This window comes from Micromesistius poutassou (assembly GCF_964030765.1).
Source record: "Micromesistius poutassou genome assembly, chromosome: 11".
Taxonomy (NCBI): domain Eukaryota; kingdom Metazoa; phylum Chordata; class Actinopteri; order Gadiformes; family Gadidae; genus Micromesistius; species Micromesistius poutassou.
In genome coordinates, this window is record NC_140281.1 from 17311995 (window position 1) to 17335357 (window position 23363).

The following is a 23363-nucleotide window of genomic DNA, read 5'->3' on the forward strand; positions in this document are numbered from 1 at the left end:
GTTTGTTGTAAATTGATTACACCCCCACCCCCACCAAAACTCTCGGCAGGAAGTAGTGAGCCACACGCAGGAGAGCACTTATCATCACCATCATCATCATCATCATCGCCATCATCACCGTCATCATCACAATTTCCTGTAGGGGGGTGGGTCTTCAACTATGTTTTCTTAGCATTCATTCTTATAAGTAGTAGAGCGAATAGTAGTAGTAGTCTTTGCTGTATTATTATTATAGATATTAATATAATTGTTAATATTTTTATTATTATTTTTGGTAGTAGTAGTAATAGTAGGAGTGTGGTAGTAGTTTTACCATTCATTATTATTAGGAGTAGAGTAGTAGTGGTGGTAGTCTTTGCTGTATTATTATATATAGTAGTAGAGTAGTTCTAGATGATTCTGTGGCAGTAGTGGAGGAAGTGATGTGGTGTGTGTCTGAAAACAGATTGCAGCTTGTTAGAGAGTGCATTCTGCCCATGCTCTCTCCATAGACCGTCACTCACATCAATATCCCTTTCATTTCTCTCTCGTCTTGTTTTCCTCATTGTTCCACAGCAGCAGAAAAACAAAATAAATAGATTGTCATTCTTTAACGTTGCATAGTTACAGGCCTCAGTACAGGATGTAAATAATAAGGAAAATAATGATGCACCAATACAGCAACTATTTGCATCGCACTTTTCCACCAAAGGTACAATGTACTGTTCCTCATGGTTGACCCCCAGCTGAAAGGTTGTGGGTTCTGACCCCATTGTCCACTGTCTACCTTTAGGCGTCCGTAAGAAAGACGACCTAACCCAAGCCAAAAGTATTTGAATAAAACCCAGCCAGACAATAACTTTGCAGACTTGAATTGTGGGGAAGCATTTTGCAAAAACAAACCCAGTCCCGCTTCTCTGTGAGTCAGCCACAGAGAGTCAAATAACACTTGACTAACATTCAGCAAGGAAACATTTGGCTTTGAAGTCAAAAACTCAATTTGCCTAACGAGAAGAGGAAGTGCACGCAGGTGGATTGAGTGTGGCAGCTGTGCTCCTCTAGCCGAGTGTAACTGTACAGACGGACGCAGGCTTTATCTGTCTCTGTCAGAGCTAATCTTCCCCAACACCGATCTGGAGACATGGAGGGGAAATTAGGGTGAGCGAGGCGGGCCAAACTAAAGTTAATGGTGCGTTCACTTTAAACTGTTGTATTGGAAACCTGCCGCCTTTACACACACACACACACTCACGCACCCCCACACACACACACACACACACACACACACACACACACACACACACACACACACACACACACACACACACACACACACACACACACACACACACACGCACACACACGCACACACACACACACACACACACACAGAGGGTAGGTCAGGCAGGTTGCCACTAGATGACGAAGGGGCAGCTTTAATGTAGATTCATCACAATGTCACTAAATCTATAATCCATTTAAATGGGTTATGTTATATTTAACCAAAAATCTATTGATTTATATTGGGGTTCAGTCATATAGTGACGCCCAGTGATGGGCCCGCTATAATCGTCAAGCTATATCAGGTCCAACAGAGACAATAAAACCAACCAAAACCAAACCCAGCAACAACATCATAATCCAGAGTGTTCTGGAACAATAAATGCCCTGATTATTGCCAATTTACGACACGCAATCCCTCCTTTTTTTTCCTCTGTTCTTCTACCCGACAAGCCCTTTCCAAAACACAGCCTGGGACATCCGACTTGGTTATTCTCAAATCATTATACCGCACAGAAACAGCGTGCGTACGCTGACTATTATCGACGAGCAGCAGCAGCAGCAGCAGCCTTTTCTTTGCAGATTAAAGAATACACTACCCATGAGGCCATTGTCCCTCGCCGCTAAGTGCTTATTTAACCCCAGGGTGGCAAGAGGGCCACGTTCCCTTCAAGAGAACCCTAAGAGACACCGATGGCGAAAAACAGTTGGTCATTTTGTAACCCCCAGTCAACTCCCTCGACGTGAATAACTGTCACTATCCACGTGGAACACGCCCCAAACCGACAGCGAGTCGTTGGAGCAGGATTTCAATACACAAAGAATAACTGAATAAAGGATCTGTCTCATTTATCGTGGTCGGGGGGGGGGGGAAACACAAACAAATCCCTCTGGACACTTTAGAGAGAAGGGAGCGGTATCGCAGCCGTCTGTCTGTACGGCTGTCTTCATCCACTCAACGGTACCAGCCTGTGTTGTTGCCAAGGCGATTGGGAACAAGGCAGTTTTCGTAACGGACACAACCCACAGAGAAGAGTCTCTGGGCTCGCCTTCTTCAACGGGGAATGAGCCGAGCTTCCAGAACGGCAGGGAGACGCTAAAGGGAATAAATCGACTGCGTGCACGTTCAGCAGTACATCTCTCAAAGACTACCTGGGAGGAACAACCACGGAACAGGCTGGAAGGCAGCGCACCTGCAGGCAACCTGGGACTGAGGAGGATGACCGGTGAGGTCTTGTATGGCGTGGAATTATAGGCTTAAAACAGACAAACAGTAGTCTCCTCTCCAAGTATCCTCCTCCCGAGTAGTTCTGTTTCGTTTAGAGTGCTTCTGTGTGGAAAACGTATCCGTCTTAGCCTCTGAGAGAGCGAGGGCGTTGGGCGTCTGCATTCTGGAATACTAACAAGCGTTAGGGAAAAGGGGGAGATAAGGAAGCATTAGCATGCAGAGCCTCCGTCGGCTGGTAAGGGATTTGCCTAATTGCGATTACAAATTAGCCAAGTTACCTGATAGGAATTCTTGGAGTCAGCAAGGCCTGAATTGATTTAATTAATTTCCAACATAGCAGTGGAGGTAAAGGACATTGAAACAATTGAGACTAATTTGATTTGGTAGTTGATTATAATGGAAATACACTCTATTCCATTCAAACACATTCTCATCAATATGTAAATGACTGGTCCACTTTTGGCTCTTCTTTGCACGCTAAATTGTTAATTTCACTATTTAGGTATACAAAATTAGACGTTGTTTAGGCCATAATAACCTTCATGATATTACAATTAATAATGGTAATACAGTGGTGTATACTGTAGGTGGAACACTGACTGCGGTTACATGGTCGGACCAGATCAACTTATCATGGATTAAGCCATATAACAATGTTGCCACTCAACGGGGGGGCTGTCACTTGTCTGAGTATACATACATCGGATCAGATTGGAATAATGGTCGGAGACCTGGCTGACTCCGCTACACTAGGTGGCGCTGTAGCCCTTTCAACAAGTGGTACTAGAGCCACTTCCGGTTCACGGCAACGTAAAAGCAAACTATCTGGCGGCCCCTGTCACTCAGGTGTGTTTTGGTCTGACTGCAGACAGCAACGGAGGCAGAATGGGCAGAACTCATCGCAATCATCTTAAATGTTGCTGCAGCGATGCATCATATATTCCGTTGCATCCACAACATCCGCATCAATCGATGAAAGATTGGAGCATGAGTTACAGACAAATAGAAGAAACGACAAATAAGAAAGGCGTCGCGAACGACTGCATTACCGGAGGAAGAGAGCGTCTTCTTTTGCTTCATTTCACAGCCAACAAACACTGGGACAAATGTAGTTGATATCTGTGTTTAACTGAGAAAACAGGGAGTGGAAGGCCGGGACCCTATAATGTTAAGCTAACTGTTGTCAATAATAAGTGTTACGAGAGGAGCGTATGTGTGTGCACGGGAATGGCTATGTGTGTGTGTGTGTGTGTGTGTGTGTGTGTGTGTGTGTGTGTGTGTGTGTGTGTCAGTGAGTGGACGAGCAAGGAGAGCGAGCGGTAGCGTGTGTCATTTTAGTGAAGTAATGAACGAGTCCGGTTGTGTCTGTGCAAAAGTGTATTGTAATGTTAGTGAAACTAAGAATAAAATACCCAGCCTGTCAATCATCCGCGGCCGCTTCATTCCGACCATATTCCGACCTATAAGCAGACCCACTGCCGGTCAAAGTGAAGTGGGGTACCCCCGAGAGAACATCGACGCTGTGCTCCTCAACTACGGTCTGGGAGCCGCCAGCAGGAAAAGTGTAACTAATAATAATAATAAAAAACATTTTCTATATCCGCGTGCAGTTATGAACTCATGTATTGTAAATGATTGTATGATGTGTACTTTTAGGGTTACGATAAGACCTTTAATTTAGCGTTAATGGGAGGGGGGCACTGAAATTATATAGGCTATGTTATCGGGGCTATTCGTCATGATATCGGACTTATCGGAATGACGTAATCATTTCTGTTATCGGCTGCGGCGGCGATAGAACTTCCTGGTGAAATCCCCGGCCGAAATTCTTGAGCATGTGCAGGACGCGAACTCCCGGCAATACGATACGATTGAGTACACATGCAGGTAGATAGCCACCTATGACCGGCTCAAGCCCAGCTATCCTATCGACTTCGCAAATCCGGTCCTGAGACGATCCTTTTGGCGAAGCAGATCGAATAAACCTGTTTACATGAATCCAATCTTTATTCAATACGTTCATTACACGATTATGCTCCAGCATGTAAAAGCAGTCAATGTCATTCTGACATTCAGCAACCAATGAAACAGCAGAAAACCCAATCCAGCGCAACTACATTTCCCACAGTCCTCTTCCCCTCAGTTGAGTCAAACACATTGTTCCAAGTGACTGCAGATGTTCGTACAGCAACTGACAGCGGACAAATGTCAGTTTTCATGAGCATCCAATCAGATTCAATCAACCACAGTCCTCTCCTCCTCGACTGCAGCTCTGACATTCAATGTCAACTTTAATGTTTTATGTTTTCCATCTTTCAGCTTAACAAGGAGGGACAAACATTGGCTGTGGTAATTGGAGTGGCCGTTAAGGCAGAACAGACCCATAACTAGAAGCTACTGTGCTGTAAATGTGACAATGAAAGTGTGAGCAGAGGCAGCGTCTCTCCGGAGCAGGTCCGACTGACCTACATAAGCAGAGCGCTGCGGACGGGGCTGTTAGGTACGCACAGTGAAATGTGGGCTGGTGCAGAGAGAGCACTTTGGGAAAAATTGCACCGCAAACCAAGGAAGGGGCGGCAGTGTCTCAGGAGGTAGAGCGGGTCGGCTGGTAACCAGAAGGTTGCTGGTTGGATCCCCGGCTCCTCCTAGCTGAGTGTGGAGGTGTCCCTGAGCGACACGCCTCACCCTGACTGCTCCTGACCAGCTGGCTGTCGCCCTGCATGGTTGACTCCGTTGGTGTGTGAATGAGTGAATGAATGGTTGCAAGCTTTAGATAAAAGCGTCAGCAAAATCGCCCAAAATATAAAATGTAAAAAGGTGACCATCAATGATCCTGACTAAACTGTGGTTTTATTAACACAACCTCTTTCGTTTTTTAATAAATTGGGTTTGAATATATTTAGGGATATGTATTATGAATACAGTTTGGAATTTATTCATCATCGTCATCAACGCTATGAACCCTCATCATTTACTTAATTTGTTATTTACCATAAGTTTGCCTTGCAGCCATGTTTTTCATTATATCAAACACACTTTGAATATAAAGTACAGGGAACAAAAGTATGCTGGTCTGACCGCTTGCAGTGCAATCTTTTATTAGTTAAGTGCTAACCTCCTATTTTACTTTATGTGTTGTGAGGGCTGTGTGGCTGGGGAGTTTGACTCTGAGCTGACAGGTTCTGCTTTTCCATCCCAAATTATAGCATTTATCTATGACAAAATATTAAATAGTTCTGTAACTTTTCAAGTGCAAATACTGTGCCAGAACGTCAATGTTACTAAATGTCAAACCTCAACCTATTATGAAATAATAGGTTGAGGTTCAACCCTCAACCTAAAATGAAAAATATTGTGATGTGCATTTGGTTCTGAAGTCAATGCTCGGCGAAGTGACAAAGAAGTGTTTTATCACATTGTGCAAAACATGTCAATGTTTATTAGGACCAAAACAACTTTTATGCTGCATTCTGCTGTTCGCCTATTGTCAATTCTATCCAGACTGACTCGCACTCATCCAGGAACATGTACTGAAGGAGCAGGAAGGGGGAGAAGACCTCTTAGTCCTGGTTGGCTGAGGACATGGTGGGGGGAATCGAACCCAGAACCTTTCCTCTTGGAGACTGAACACAAGGTACCACTCCACCATCCCGCCCTACGTTAAGCAGCTGAGCATATCCAGGTGGGAGGGAGCAGAACGCAGATGGATTTTAATGAGCACAAATAAATCAATTGACCTGCCACCCCCCGGTACCCCCTGGTACCCACCCCTCACCCCTCGGTATAAATGTTCTTTGTGCTGCTTACAGACAGCCTAATGCAATGCTACATTGTTATAATGTGGTTCAGTGTGAAAACAAGAGTTGCATTACTTCTGGAGAACGGTGGGATATCATCCACTTGACACCCGAACATGTGTTGTTGTCTGGCAGGATTATATATATATTCTATTCAGGGCAGATTTCAAGAGCTCTCTGTCTGTTTGAATACACGTGATTTTTAATTATTTTTGAATCCTCATATTCCATATGAGGTTTCACATCTTATGAGAGATGTACACACAAGCAAACCAAAACACACAATGTCACACAGGCATGCACGCCCGATGAACATACACACACACACACACACACACACACACACACACACACACACACACACACACACACACACACACACACACACACACACACACATTTGAAGACCCACAGTCCCAGCAGCTCTGCGCCACATGGACCTCGCAGCGGGCATGTTGAGCGGCTGCGTGTGTGTGCGACTGTAACGATGCGCTGGGGGTACTCACCAACCTCCGAGGCCATCACAGTGATGTTGTGCCAGGGCTGGGCCTCGCGGTCCAGCGGCCGGGTGGTCCGGATCACCCCGCTGTCCCCGTCGATGGTGAAGTACCCCGCCTCCGCCGCCACCTCCTCCTCCTCGTCCTCCTTGGTGCCCATGAAGTACCTGTAGGTGGGAGGAGGGCCCGGGTCACATCAGGGTACTGCCAGCCCCGGAGGCAAGGATCATCCTGACATACTGCAGGGTGCTCAGAAAACTGCTGCTGTTTATGATTTGCAATGTTACATTAACATTTACATTTATATTTACATTAACATTTATATTTACATTCAGGGCGTTCAGCAGACGCTTTTATCCAAAGCAACTTACAATAAGTACATTTGTCAGAAGAAGGTGAAACAATAACATATGTGAGATAGCTAGGATAAGACACTACTAAGCACTATGACAAGTACGACATACAATAATGCATACATTAAGTGCCAGGACATACAACATACAATAAGTAGGAGGGGTGGGAGGGGGGGGGGGCTATGCAGAGTCCAGGTGAGCTCTGAACAGGTGAGTCTTGAGTCTCTTGTGGAAGCTGCTGAGCCACTCTGCGGTCCTGACATCGGCAGGGAGCTCATTCCTCCACTGCGGGGCCAATGTTACTGATGAATTGTTTCACATAAGGCGAGCTCTTGCTCCATTTCCATGCATATTTAATAATCTAATAATGCAATCGCCTATGTATGAACCTGCATCCATTGGATACTTCGGACAACCTGCTGTGTGTGAGATGTTGCTAGCATTGCTGTTAATGCAGTTTATATAATTTTATGATGTAACTCTTATATAAGTGCTGCGTCATAATCGTGCCCTAAAACTATAAGCTGGTGTGCCTGCATCTCTTGGTGGGATGCTGGTGTCCCTTAGCCCAAGAAGGTGGGTGAGCACTGGTTTAGGGTGTTCCCATTACAGAGGGAAAAGGGACTGGGTTTGATTCCCACATGGAAAACCGTTAATGATAAACAAGGATAATTTGATTTTTTCTAGTCTAGTGGCTTGCATATAACTGCTGCAAGCTAAGTATGAAATTATTTATTCTTACTTTATCACCATGTTGCTGCACACTCCTAACAGCAATATGTCTTCATCTTCAGAGAGACTGGAAATGCCAACTATGTTGGTATATTAGCGTTTTGTCTCAGTACACTCTAAGTAGCTTACCATTGCCCCCTATTTTATTACATTGTCTTGTGTTTTCACAATGATGAAATATGCTAATTCATATAATTGCTTGTTCTACACTCTTAGACATTAAAAAGGCCATTGTTATTAAAGTAGTCCTATTCAAGAGCTCTCGGAAGTGTATTCTTGCATATGTTGCATGCAAGTGTAAACTCTGGCTTTGTTGACCAACACAACATGAAGTTCTCCTCCATTCATCTTAAACTAGATTAGCTCCCCTGGAGCTAGGAGGTAGAGCGGGTTGACTGGTAAACGGAAGGTTGCTGGTTCGATCCCCGGCTCCTCCTAGCGGAGTGTCGAGGTGTCCCTGAGCAAGACGCCTTACCCTGACTGCTCCTGACCAGCTGTCTGTCGCCCTGCGTGGGTGACTCCGCCGTCAGTGTCTGAATGAGTGAATGAATGGTTGTAAGTCGCTTGTCCCCTCAATGTAAAGGTAAAAAAGAAAGCCGCTCATTTGTTGTTCCAAACTGGTGAAAACCCACTTGTAAGTCACAAGCGGTTGCCTTAAACATTGCGTAATGACACAAGCACGGCACGGGCCCTAATCTGGTTATGTTTACACCGTCACTGTAATGGTCTTCTGGCCCCAACCTAGTCATTAAACTAGATAAAAAAGAGCAGGGGCAATAACAAGGAGAGAAATTGGTTCAGCTTCTCTCAAGGGTGAAGCCATGAATGAACGTGAAGTGTGTATTTCCTAATTTATCTCCTAATGGCCTATTTACACCTTTAATCCGTGTACACGTTCCCTGGAGAAAGCTAAGCAGACGCTGCTCAATTGACGTGGAAAATACACGATGGATGCGGTTATATTTTTATTCATTATTTTTGTAATTTGGCAGTTGTTTGCTCGCGGCGGTATCTTGCTAGCGCTAGCGGGCAAATTTAGCACGGTAAGTGCGGTCGTACCTGACTCCGTGCACCACTCAGCAACAGGCGAGGCCTTTTCAGCTGGAAAAGTCTGGTTTTCACGGAGCTGTCGCATTCCATGAGAGAGAGGAATATCCCAGCGCAGGGACCACTTCTGCTACCCGCCATCGCATCAAATATGTATGCATGCGTTTGTTTAGTCAAAACATTGCTGTTGAAACTGTGTCCACAGTTTAACGAGTTTGAATGGAAAAAAAATATTGCAGAGCTATTCGAGTCTATTCAAGCTTTATCAGAGTAATCGTCAAAAGAGTTTATTTGGAAAGTCATTGTGCAAGTGTAAAAATAGCTAATATTCAACTTCTTAATATAATTAGGAAGCTTGGCTTGTCAGTGTATAGGAGAGTTAAAGTTAAACCTTTGGGTCGACCTCCATTGTTGTGAACAACATGCACTATTTTCATTAGTAAGTCCCAGCTTTGATGCCTGGGCGGTTGGTAGCTTGTTATGCTGAAAGCGGCTAGCTTAAGCTAAGGCCTTGGTGTTGCTCAAAGAAGAAGAGCATCATTCATTTCCCTAATACAAGACATTTCCATGGAATTCAGGATATTTGTCCAGGACTAACGGGAGCCCGATGTGTGTTATCATATGTTAGCATATCATGATTTAATTTGCAACCATATTATTATTCATAGTTTATTCCTTTTTAAACTCAGTGGGCGTCATCACAAGAATGTTTAACGTGGTTCCTTTGAAAAAGTTGTAATATTTTAGTTTTGTGAGTAGAAACTATTATACAAATTTGATGTGAAATTTAATGCCATGTTTGAGGACAGGGCGAGAGGCGTCACATTTAGTCACAAATCCAGAGCAGCATGTCTGCGGATGGTCGTCTGCTTGTTTTTAGAATTTCAATGTTCTGTTTTTGGATTGCTGGATGATTGTCCAGGGCAATCATGGGAAATATTGGTTTTACAACAGAAAACAGCCACACAGAGGTCTCTCTCCCTGCCAGCGATTAAAACACGCGTGTCAAAACGGCCGGGCTGACAGAAATGTCTTTTTCCCCTTCTTCTGCTGACACACCCACTCCACTCTCGCCTCCTCCCCATGCTGCTACCCCCTGTCTTTACAAATCGGCCTCTTCCATTTCCAAAGCTGTAGGTGGAGATTATGTGCAGTTCAGTCTTTAAGTAGGTGATTCGGTAGTAGCATATGAAGGCAATCTGTGTTACTTTCATTTACCCAACTGTGGTGTATTTTTGCATTCTCACAAATCATACATTTGAATAAATACAAAACAAAAGCGGGACGGCACTGCTGCTGAGATGTGTTGGAGACGGAGGCATCTCACTTGCCTTCGCTTCCTGTATGCTTCAAGCAATTATACCGCCAATGGGGGAGTCTCATTATCACGTGAACTTCTTAAATAGGTGTTCTGTGAACATGATATCGCTGATAATACTTTGCCAGCCATGAAACAACTGCCAACTCCATCTGAGAGATTAGATCAACGTTCACGGTGAGTTCCTTCACCACATAGGAAACTGGAGTAAGCTCTGCATCACAGCTTGAAGTCGTGAGCTGTGCGGGGTATCACCTTCATAAACGAGCAGTAAACCCAATAAAACCAGGTTGCAATGCATTCCACTCGCTTACATTTAATGCCAGACACAACAGCACACTCATTTAGGGCAATGTATCGAATAGGAGAAAACTCAATAATAAACACTTTAATAGAACTACGGGCCAACATGTTGTCAAAACAACAGCGACAAAAATAAAACCCAGAAAAATAAAATAAAAAAAATAAAAAAACGTCAGTCAACATAACAGAAATATTGGAATTAATTTCTCCTTGAGGACTGGCTGTTAAAATATAACTTCTATTAGCGGGTTTAGCATTTAGAGCGATTAAAATGGCGACGCAGAGGAGCAGGACAACGGCACGCGTCAGTTGATACGAGGCTTAGCTCAGCGCTCGGGCCTTCCCTCCCCGCCGTATCCGTTTAGTGTGACAGGGCGTTCCCAGATGGAGTGACAGTTCAAACGTCTCCTTGTTGTGCGGCGCACTTGCGGGAACGTCGACAAAACGATCCAAAAGGCGGCATCAAAGACCGGAGACGTGAAGAGTTTAGCGCCAGGACAACGCAAAGGGGGGACGAGGGCCGTGGGTTCAAATCCCCAGCGCCTTGTCCACCGGGGTTCAAACTGAGGGCTCTCTGCGCCGAGGACACTTCCTGTCATCTCTACCGTAAAAGAGGGAGGGGGATGTGCAGTACTCTTGTATAGCGTTAGCCTCATAGCATGATTGTCTAAGTCATATTTTGGCCAAATTGTGCTATCTAACCTCACTCTACTCTCCTAATGCTGCTGATTCACTGCGCCTCATTGGCTGTATCCTAAGCCAATCAGAGTGCTTTTTATATTCCATAATCACTATCTGCCTCAGACAGCTATTTGACTTTGGCCTTCTTGACGCTCAATAAAAGAAGAACCTTAAAATACTTCTTTGGCAGTTCGAGACTTACTGTGTGTTCACACCAAAAGACACACGTTTCGCCTGTTCGCGCGAACAGGCGAATGTTGCCGCGCGACAAATCTAAATCTGTCGCTGTGCAGTTATGTGTGCAGTTATGTCAGGCGAACTTGTCGCGCAGCGAATTTTGTCTGACAACATCTTTTGCCCACCAAAGGTGCTTTATGCTAATTCATTCTCATCAACCATGGCCGAGATAACCACCATTGCGTGTCTGTACCTGTTGTGGAAGAGGGAGAGACGTCAGAATGCCCGTCGTTTATGGGTTAATAATATAATCCGGAGGTGCACACCGCTTTGTGCCGTGATATTATATATATATGTTTATACTATATAGATATTTATATATAATATCATATAATATTATATATAGATAGAGCTCTGGGAGTCGCAAACGGCAACAATCACTTTCTCCTCCAAGCTGCGGTTCACTGCGGAGTGCAGGGAACGGTTGGCCCAGCCGGTTGAACGGTGATTGGCTGTTTTACGTTACTTCACCCACGTTACCCACAGGGAGTGAACACTAATTGGCTGTCTCACGCGAATGCAGCGGAAAAGTTTAAATATTTCAACTTCATTGCGAATTTGTCGCGCTGCAAATCCTTGTGAACGCGCTCGCCGTTCACGTGGAAAAATGTCGCGCCGTCAATCAAATCAAAAATTTTGCCTGATTTGCGTCTCTACGTGGACTTTGTATTGAAACATGTCGCGCCGTCGCGTTTGGTGTGAACACACAGTAATGATATGTAGGTTGTATCTCCTAGAGGGGGAGTGGGGGAGGAGGGTAGCAGTATAGCTGGTGGCATGGAGGTTTGACTCCTGGCTGACAGTGTTCTGTGTTTCCAATGTCTCCGGCCTAACCCTGTAGTTATCAAGAGCAGGAGGCTACAGCCCCACACCAGCTCCTTAATGACCTGTATCCAGATTCTCTGGATGAAACGTCTGCTAAATAACTAAAGCTGAGGTGGTGGTGGGGGGGGGGGGGGGGGACAGCAGCATTACAACCGGAGTCTGCATTCACACGCGATCCTCCAGCAAGCCAGCACTCTACCGCGGATAAAAAACATCTCCTAAATAACACACAGAAAAACAGAATCGTGATCTTCTGGGATATTTCCATATGGATATTAAACCCCCCCTCCACCTCGGTTTACCGCATGAATGTTATGGTGCCATCACAGCACTTTGGTGTATCAACAAAAGAGCTGTTCCTTGCTCAAACTGGGGCACCTCTCCTCTCCCATATTGAACACCGTTCATCACGCAGGGGGGCGCGTGGTAAGTGTTGAGCGAACCTGAAACAGTGGGGCCTTTTAAGGAAGCGCCGGCGGGTAGCAGAGATATGGCCCTAATAAGACTGCACTTACTGCAGGTAGGAGAGTCCCTGGGCTCCCCTGGCAACGGTGGAGGCACTAAACTACGACCCTATAACACGTAATAGCGGCAGAAAATTGCCAGCTATTGATGTATGAGAAAGAACTCATCTAGGATTGCAGTGTTTGGGAAATTTCCAAACTATTTTGTCATTTGTTGGGGTGGGGGGTGAGGAAAGAGGGAGGAAAAGGGAAGAAAAGGTGAGATGAGAGAGAGAAATCGATGCAGGCGGTGTAAGAGTGGCTTAAGAGTAATGCCATGAAACAGGATTCCTCTGCAAAGCAAAACATAGGATTAATCCACTGGCTAATAACAGCTGGCTGTTCTTTTTCTTCCCTTCTTACGACAGACGTACTCGAGCATGTGTTTTCTGTGCATACAAATGCGTTAAGCTGTTGTAGCGCCCGGGGCCAACTTGTAGTCACTCACACCGAGCACACATTAGTAATGTTTGTGGTGGAGAAAAAAAACGAAAAAAAGAAATTCGGCTGCATGTTTATTTCTTATATTTTCATGGATTCACATTTGCTTTGATGAGAGTGTTGGGAGCCGGGGTCAGGTGAAGAGACCCCTTAAACACTCCACATCGATCCAGCAGGAGAGGAATAAACTCTAAAGCACACCTCTGCCCTTCTCCTCAACTATCTCCAAGCAGAGCTGGATTGGATTGGATTGGATGGCCGCTCCCACTGTGATCACAAAGGTATTTCACTGCACAGCCTTTTTTGTTGCAGCCTCTAGTATATTGCGGTGCCATGAATCCATACAGCACATTTTTGTTCCTTTCTTTCTTTCCTTTCTTTCTTTTAGCAGCATTGACCCAGAGGGAAAAGCAAACACCTTAACCATGGCAGTGAAAAAGGCCACTTTTGTGCCGTGATGGCCAAAGCAGCATGCTAACACAGCACAACGAAACGCGGTCGCGGAGGGGACGTGGGCGGTGGGGGAGGGGGTTTTGCGACATTGCGTTTATTCTAAAGGGGACCCCTATTGAAATAGGGGTGGTGAAATAGGGGCCCCCTGAATCTGAACTGTATTTTACTATTCGCACTGGAGGATTACTCACCATACAAATACATCTAAACTGATTGCACAGGCCATTATCCGGTAGAAAAGCACTGCATCTTTTCATTTTCCCAAAGGTGGCGGGAGGGGGTGGGCGGAGACGTGTCCGGAATCCTTCAGTAAGGGTGGGGGGTGGGGGGGGGGGGGGGGGAGGAGCTTATAATAATAAGCCGCTGGAGTGGAGCACGGGGCACCACACCTGGCTCTGGCTACCTGGACCTTGCTGATTTATTCTCCACCAAACACATTCATGGCAACTTTAGTGGGGGACAGCACGTTTGCGTGGTCAATTTCTCCCCTCTCCCCGACCCCCCCTGGACACACCGCCGCTGCCTGTAGCCTCTTAGCCTAGCGATCGAATGGACTGCATTTATAAAGCGCTTTTCTAAGCAGTGGCCACTAAAAGCGCTTTACAACATTGCCTAACATTTAGCCATTCATCCACACAATCACACACCGACGACGGAGTCAGCCAGCTGGTCAGGAGCAGTGAGGGTGAGGCGTCTCGCTCAGGGACACCTCCACACTCGAAGCCGGGGATCGAACCGGCAACCTTCCGGTTACCAGTCAACCCGCTCCACCTCCTGAGCCACATGGCGCCCCCCGTCATTTTTACCGTGTTCTCGCACGCCGGCGGCGGCGGTGACTCACCGCACGGGGCTGTTGCGGCTGTCGGGGTCGCGGGCGATGACCACGCCCACCTCTGTGCCGGCCGGAGCGTTCTCGTACACGTCCATGATGTAGTACTCCATGGAGAAGACGGGCGGCTCGTCCACGTCGCCCACAGTTATCTTGAGCGTGGCCGTGTCCTTGAAGGAGCCCAGGTAGGTGAAGCGCGGGTCGGTGTGCGTGTTGGTTCCCTCGATGTGCAGCGTGTACGTCTTCTTGCGCTCATAGTTCAGCGGCTATAGAGTCGAGAAGAGCTTTAGTTCATCCCATGCATGAGGAAATCACTTGCTACAGCAGCCCATGGAATATATAAATATATGTAATAATAAAATAAAGAAAGTTATAGTGTGTCCAGCATACATACATAAAATCAATACACGAGTTTACAAAGATGTCCACACCTAAGGGTTACACAACAGTTGAGGCTAAACGGTCCTTCAACACAGAACGAATACTTCATTCACATGTACAAGTGCACATTATTTACATTGAAGTGGTGGAGACGAGAGGTTGGACTTGAGAAAGAACATCAAGATGTCTCTTCTTACCGCACCGGTTCAACGGTTTGGACTGCAGACGCGTTTTTTTGTGCAAAGAACCACGTTTGGAATATGAAGAAAAAAAAATAAAACATACAGGTTTGAGATATTACTTTTCTCGTCTTTGCCGAGTGGTTTAGCTGCTGACACTTTTTTGTTCCCCAAAGAGACAATTTAGTTTTAGGTTAATGTCATGGCAGCTAGGGGTCATCCTGCTCAGGAATGTCTTCAGGTGGACTTCAGACCCACAACCCTAACCACTGCACTGTCCTACACCCACTGACTGTTTATTTATTGAGCAGACACTTTGATCCGAAGCGACAGTGAATTCAGATGCGTGTCATGAAGGAGCTGCAGGGGCTTAGGGCCTCTGGCAACGTCTGCCGTCATTGGCTGAGATTCAGAACATTCTATCTACTACATTATATGATAGGTTCCCTCTTTGGAGGGACACTGTTTTAGTCACTGTTTTTAATTTTCATCGATGACTAATGGTAGGCCTATCCCATCGCTGTGTGAGTATAGGACTTGGGGTATGTAATATGATAAAAGAACCTAATTAAGTACAGATGATCGAGAATGAATAAAAACAAATGTGCATTCGGTGCCGGTGTTATTAGCTAATAAAGATCACCAGCGCATCGGAATACATTGGCAGATGCATTGATTTAATTTAGCTGGGTCCAGAGTGGGGATTTTGGCGGCTTTAGTGAAAACCAATAAATACATAATTAATACGATATCCCTCAAGGAAACAAGCGAGGTTGACAGATAATATAAACAAGACAAGACATGGAGACTGAACCAAAGTCACGCCCAGCATGGCTCTGGGTTCTTTTCATTACCGCAAAGTCGTTGTTTAGTTTTCCTATTAATCATTTGTTCATTATCATTTAATATGTCACACTGCAAACACTTCGGAACGAGGATAACAACACAAAACAATGAATCACTTTCAAAAATGTACATAAAAACCATCAATAACAAACACATCAGCGACAACAAAATGGTTTGTTGTTGGTTTGTTCGCGTTGTTGTTGTTGTTGTTGTTGTTGTTGTTGTTGTTGTTTACCTTCTTGAGGCTGATGACGCCCTCCCTGCTGTCCCGGTCGGTGGAGATGGTGAAGGTGTTGGCTCCCTCCGAGTTGATGATGGTGTACTTGATCTCGGCGTTCACCCCCAGGTCCTCGTCGTTGGCCTTGATCTTGCCCACCGGCCGCCCCACCTGGGCCGACTCGGGCACGTACAGCTGGTAGTTCTCTGGGAAGGCCAAGCGCTCGGTGTTAGCGGCTGATTGGCCGACACAGGGTATATAGGTCTATATAGGTAGGGTATATAGGTCTATATAGGTAGGGTATATAGGTCTATATAGGTAGGGTATATAGGTCGATGCCGATGTTCATGCGATGCGATAGGTCGACACCGATGTTCAAGCGATACGATGTACATGTACTAATACCACTTCTACAGATAAGATAACCATAAATATTTTAAAAGTGTTCGGAACCCAGACATTTTCTGGGTTTGATTCCCAATGTTCTGTATCTGTACCGGCAGCCTGTTCCTTTGGATAAAAGCAGGTCCCAAATCACTTCATAATAATAATAACAATAGTCTATTTTTCGAGGAGACTTTTCAAGGTACCCAAGGCCCTTTACAGCACATTACTGTGGATCCATTAAAAAAGCGATTTAAAACAAAGGTGATCTGTTCCAAAGTATTGTTTTACTGTTCTGCTGGAGAAGAAGCTTAGCTAAGCACTTTGAATCGGATACCCAGTGATTCCTGGGGGAACCATTAATAAGGATTTCCGTTAAGGTGATTGATGTTAAATTCTCCGTCGGGTTTATATAGCTGTACAATGAAAGAGATCAAACTCGGGTTGATATTTCTAGAAAAGGGGCTGACTGGTTCAAAGTGGTCTGCATTGCAGTGTGTGACTTAATATCCCACACAGATGAACATTTATAATCTTATGAAAGAGCTTTATTATGAACCACATTGACCGAATGTTTTCCATAGTTTGTGTCAATAGCAATCCTTATATTGAGGATGTGAATAGAGGGTTGAAACCCTTTTTAGGTCAAAAACTAAATGATACGACTGAATATAGAAAAAATATTATAATGAATACCGTTTTATCACAGGCCATTCAGTTGGTATCATTGTATGTTCTGTATAAAAAAATAGTTATTTTTTGTGTTCATTGGCTTCAGGGGGGGGAATTTATATCAACCCCTAGTGACTCGTCAGAAGCGTTCAGTGAGATCCTATCACTGTCTTCTCTACTGTCCCTTGGGCCGGTGAAAAGTTCACAATCACAACTATTTATATAAATGGACTGAATTTATACAGCGCTTTCTAACCAGTGGCCACTCAAAGCGCTTTACAATACTGCCTCACATTCACCCATTCATACACACATTCACACACCGACGGCGGAGTGAAGGTCAGGAGCAGTCAGCGTGAGGCATCTCACTCAGGGGCACACACCTCGACACTCAGCTAGGAGGAGCCGGGGATCGAACCAGCAAACTTCCAGTTACCAGCCAAGCCACCCCACCTCCTGAGCCACATGCCTCCCACGTATCCACCTTATTCCAGGCTAAACAATGCGCTCCGCCATGACGACCAGTCCGGTTTTCCATTTCCGGTTGGAAGCGAGAATACGTAGCTGGTGGTACTTTAGTGAGAGGATGAGTTCGGGCTGCACTTGCCATGTTGACCTAATGTAATATATAACTTTCAAAAATATTGCCGTAGCCTTCCAGATATGCGCTAGCGGTGGAAATGTGCTGGCCGCTATGAATCATGGGAAATAGAACAGTGGCGGAATAAGGTGTAAAGGCCCGCTCAAAGGGCCCACCTGGTCTGCGTCCAGCCTGGATTAGACGTTGACTAACTCACAGCCTCAGACGGCCCAGGTAGAGAGGGGGATTCAGGGGAACTCAGGGGTGGATAGAAGGAAACTAAATGTAAACGAGATTCTCCTTCCAGGAACGCACAGACAGAGCGGTAACGGGCTCTGAATAAGAAAAGACACCTCGCCTTCCATTGTGCAAAGCGAGTGTTGGCCGCGGTATCGATTGGACCGTCTCATTGTTCAACAGCCATGTGAAATGTGCTCGGGACAAAGCGGGGAGAAGTGGTCTGCCGGCTCGATAGATGTGAATGTCAATATTGCCCTACATGCGCTTCACTCTGGACTAAAGTTGGTAATAAATAATACAGGGGACAATGCCTGATACATGGGCCTTGTTAAAACCTCCAGGAGAGTTTCCATCACGGGGTCTAGCGCTTCGAGAGCACGGCCGCCATCTTGTTCGTTCTTCTTGACTGACGATTCCAGAACAACCGAGTAACCAGCAGCTATTAGGAAAGTGTTTTTCACTAGTGACGTCAACGTCTTTGGCAGACTATTTCTCTGCTGATCATCAACACTACCAATGGTAATTGTAGAAAGACACAGTGTGTGAAGTTATTTTTTCGTTTTGGCAAGTAACCGTGTAATAAGCAGGATAATGTATAGAACACCGCCGGTCATTATCTTAAATAAGCCCCTTCAGGGCGAGGTTCGCCATGTCGGGGCTTATTTCCCGATAATGACTGGCATTCTATACATTATCCCTTACATATATTTCATTGTATTATAATGTCGTAATTATAACTATAGTGAAAAATAGTCGGCTTGGAATACACGTGACATCATTTAAACCGTTTACGCTAAGGTACGCTAACTAACATCGAACACACGGTGCGCGCAGCGCCTCAGACACCAGCGCTAATCACAAAACGTTCCTGCAAATCACGTGCGTTTTCTTCATAATGCTTTTTATTATATTATAATATCATATTTATAAAGGTGAAAAATCGTTGGTTTGAAATATGCGTGACATACCATCGCTTTAGCCTGAAGGTACGCTAATGAATGCCGATCCACGCGAGCGCTAGCCACAAAAACACACTCTCAGACCGCGCGCTCGCCACTCACTCTGCGGGAACTTGGGCGGGTTGTCATTGACGTCGGACAGGGTGATGTTGATGGTGGTGGAGCCCGACAGCCCGCCCACCTGGCCCGCCATGTCCTTGGCCTGGATGACCACAGCGTAGTGCTCCCGCTTCTCACGGTCCATGTTGGTCAGGGCGGTGCGGATGATCCCTGAAGGGGGGGAGGAGGGGAGGGAGGGAGGGAGGGGAGGACATAAGATATTAAAATGATATCGGACCCGGACAGGCGATGTGTGTCACAGCAGAACGCAGAGGAGAGTAGGAGGTCTGAAGTTTAAGAAGTACAAAATGAGAGTAGAAAAGGGTGAGGGAGGGGAGGGTGAGGAGGGTGGGAGGTTGAGGGGGGTGAGAGGGTGGGGAGCTGAGAGGGGTGAGGAGGGTGAGAGGGGTGAGGGGGGTGGGAGGGTGAGAGGGTGGGAGGGTGAGAGGGGTGAGGAGGGTGAGAGGGGTGAGGGGGGTGGGAGGGTGAGAGGGTGGGAAGCTGAGAGGGGTGAGGCGGTTGGGAGGGTGAGCCGAAGAGTGGGAGGGTGAGAGTGTGAGGGGGGTAGAGGGGAGAGGAGAGTGGGAGGGAGGGATGGTGGGGAAGGGAGAGGGGTGAGGCGGTTGGGAGGGTGAGTGGGAGGGTGAGAGTGTGAGGGGGGTAGAGGGGAGAGGAGAGTGGGAGGGAGGGATGGTGGGGAAGGGAGAGGGGTGAGGGGGGGGGGGGGGGGGGTGAGACGGAGAGTGGGAGGGATTTGATGGGGAGTGATGACTGGGAAGTTAAGATAAGACCGTACTTTATCCAAAGTGTATAGAAACAATCATCTTTATTGGGATGACGATGCTTTGTCTCGACAGCTCCGTGACCAGGAAAAGGGCTCGTTAATTAGGCTTGATCAAGGCTAATTAGGCTTTGATCAAGGCCAATTTGGGAGCTAAAGCTAAACCCTACATGCATTACATCAGTGTCAGGATTTCTTTGCAAAACCTCCGAGAATATTTAGTGCGTTTTCCTGTTGACAAATAAACAAATACATAAAAAAGCAGCAGAAGGTACACAACAGTAAGTAAATAAATTAAAATCAGAGTAAAAGCAGTGAGGGGAGGTGAGATGAGAGCGAGGGGGGGGGGAGATGGAGAGGCTGAGGTGTGGGGGTGAGGGAGATAAGAGGGTGGGGGGGGCGGGGGGGGGGGGGATGGAGAGGGTGAGGGGAGGTGAGTGCCCGAGAGAAGGTGAGAGGCTGTTGGGGGGGGGGTGAGGGAGATGAGAGGGTGAGGCCTGTGGAGGGAGACAGGGAGGGCTGTGACAGCCCTGGTTAGAATTGATTAGCTCTCTCTCCCTCTCTGATGTTGTGCAGACTGCTGTCTAATTAAGACAGCAGCGCATGGAGAGGGGGGAGAGAGGGGGGAGAGATGGGGGGGAGAGGGGGAGAGAGAAACGTGCCTTGATAAAAGTACTTGATAAAAGTGAATTATTTAAATCTTGAATAATTGATTGGGCTGGTAGAATGACAAAACTGATTGACAGATCGTCAGATTAATAGCTAGCTAGAGCGTATAGATAGGGTGCATAGACAGATAGGCAGACCAGGTAACCATAAATAACCATAAAAAGATTGAGGGATACAGGTATATGGATAGGTGGAGAGATGGAAAGATAGATACACAGAAGATACAACCGATAAATAAGTAGATAGAAGTTCGAAAGACGGATGGACAGCATAAATAAAGAGAATTCATAAACACGTCACGTGTAATGTTATTTTTCATTACCAATTCCGCGCCACACTGTCACATGCTGCGCAAATGCGATGACTTACTGGCCCTAAAAGCAGCGGCGGAGTCGGGGAGCAGGGCTCTGAGGTCGGCCCCCTCGTCAAGGTGAGCCTGTCTTCACTGCCGTTCTAATGACCACGCAGCCTTGGCGCCTTCGCAGAATGCGGCTTTCTACGGCGCGCCTCAATCACCTTTACGGCCGGCGGTACACGGGGAACACACAGCCATGAGGCGCCGCCACCGGGGGCTGATCTATGGCTGACCACTGGGGAGGACTGGTGGGCGGGGGGCGGAGTCTGAGGGGAACAGTTGGTGGGGGGGGGGGGCCTTGTTGTTTGCGGTGTCCGTCCGTTTATGAGCATTGGGTCGGACGTGTGTTTTGTAAGAGGAAGCGGATTTACTCGCAGACTCGGCATTACCTTGGTGTGTGTGTGTGTGTGTGTGTGTGTGTGTGTATATATAACACCCTGTCATTCTGTATTACTTGCTTGCGTGTGTATTTGTGTGTGTCTTTGTGTGTGTGTGTGTTTGCGTTTGTTTGTGAGTGTGTGTGTAGTACCCACTCATCTTACACTGTGTATCGTGTACTCTGTGTGTTTCTGTGTGTGTCTGTGTGCATCGTGTGTGTCTGTGTGTATCGTGTGTGTCTGTGCGTTTGCGTGTTTGCAGTCATCACACACACAATATTCCTATTTTGTTTCACTCACTTTGACTCACGTATAAAGAAGCCATTTCCCCCAATGTCCCAGCCCAACCACCCATTACGCTCTCTAATCCAATGTGTTTCTCTCCCCTAGGTCTCAGTGTAACCCCCCTCTCCTCCCCTGGGGTCATAGCCTCCAGCAGCACGGTGCACTTTTGTCCCGGTGAACTTGTGAACCAGGACCAATGAGATCTGCCGGTGAGGATAGTGACAGTGACAGTGGCTGATCAGGAAATTGACCTGGCTGCGGTGTTTTCCTCTCCATTTGTTATTGGTAATAACACTCATCTGGGATGAGATTAGAGCATGCATCTGCGCAGTCACTAATGGACAACAGAAGTCGCTGTGAAAGATGTTGTCGATTTGAAACGGCACTTTGTTTTTCCGTGGAAGGATGTTTGCTTCCAGAAACTAAAGAAGCCCAATTGACAACAATGGCGGAAAAACAACGGCGCAATTAAATCACTCGGAACCACAAGGGTGCTGTGACAAAGTCCCTCTGGCTTTGAAGACCCAAAAAAAGCAGTAAGCGGGGAATCTTATGCAATGCGGTGAAACCTATCATCTATTGTTCCCATGTAACATCGAACACAACCTGATATATACCACGCCGACGCAGCCGCGTGCTCAACTCACACACGTACGTTAGCCTCTCGCGCAACACGTTGGATTATTTACCAAAGAGATTTGAATGAATTAATTGAATTAATTACACTTGTTGTAATCCCCGGCAACGGGAATAGCGTGTAATCTCGACGGTTCAGTGCCAGACCCCATTGATTCAACACCACCAAAGCGACAGCCAAGCTAGCACTTTGTCTGTGTCTGTGTACGTGTTGTGCATCTGTGTGTGTCTGTGTACGTGTTGTGTGTCTGTGTGTGTCTGTGTGTGTCTTCTCGGGATTCGAGGCCAGCCAGCCAGCCGCAGTGAGACATAATGGGACTCATCAAAACAAGCAGCTCTACCAGGTACTCTGAGTTACACACCCAGTAAGTCAATCCCTTTGAGTGACTCCTCCACAAAAGCTGACCATCTGCTACACAAAAGCAGAAGCCTTCTTCTGTCCTGCCTCCCTTTCATTCCTCCCTTCTCTCTTTTTTCACACGTCTAAAAAGGCAGAAGTTAATCCACTCTCCTCGGGCAGAATAATCATTAAAAAGTAAAGTGGGTCGGGGCGGGCGAGGCGAGATGAGCGTCCAGAGGATCTCTGGGCGCCGGCGTCTGACCTCCACATCGCCACCTCCTTAACCACGCCGGACTCGGCCCGAGAGGCGCTGGAGCGGAACGCCACCAGCTGGGCCTCCACACAACCCAGCTCCTGAAACCCGGTAGAGGATGGACTACAACGATATACTGAAGACATTCGTGAACGTCTCCTCTGTGAGAAGGAGGTTCTGATGGCTGGTGTCAGTGGGTCCAACACTAGCTTCTAGAATTGGGGGATTTTTCTGCATTGATAGAGTGAAATCATTATGGGATTAGGCCCATCGTTTTAATGTGTTACCTGCCATATGGCAAATCAATCTGCCATTGGCTGGCGGCAGGTGTTCCCTTTTTTCGCAGCTGAAAGGTTCTGGGATCGAGCCCTAAATGTCTGCGGTCCAACTGTCAGCCTCCCTGAGCAAGACGCCCCAACCCCCTTCATCCTGGCCAATAACAAGGCTCCAACCGTCCCAGTGAGGCACTCTGGATAACAGCCGGCAGTAAACGGGGAAGATGTGCCCTCACAAAAATGGAAAGGCCAAACCTTATCTCATCTCTAAAGATTCATGCTTTCCTGAGTCCTTCTCCGCTTGATCTCGTTCCATCCCAGATACGTAACC

General features: G+C 46.6%; 1 protein-coding gene across 1 annotated transcript in view; it reads right to left on the reverse strand.

Annotated features, from left to right (window-relative positions):
• The window catches only part of LOC311355456 (cadherin-18-like), a gene marked incomplete at its 3' end in the record, with an annotated part of 75297 nt that overhangs the window by 24248 nt on the left and 27686 nt on the right, over positions 1 to 23363 (reverse strand). The window contains 4 exon segments of the mRNA XM_084475215.1: positions 6792 to 6949; positions 14517 to 14770; positions 16146 to 16333; positions 19065 to 19232. Of these exon segments, the coding sequence (XP_084331341.1) occupies positions 6792 to 6949; positions 14517 to 14770; positions 16146 to 16333; positions 19065 to 19232 (768 nt within the window).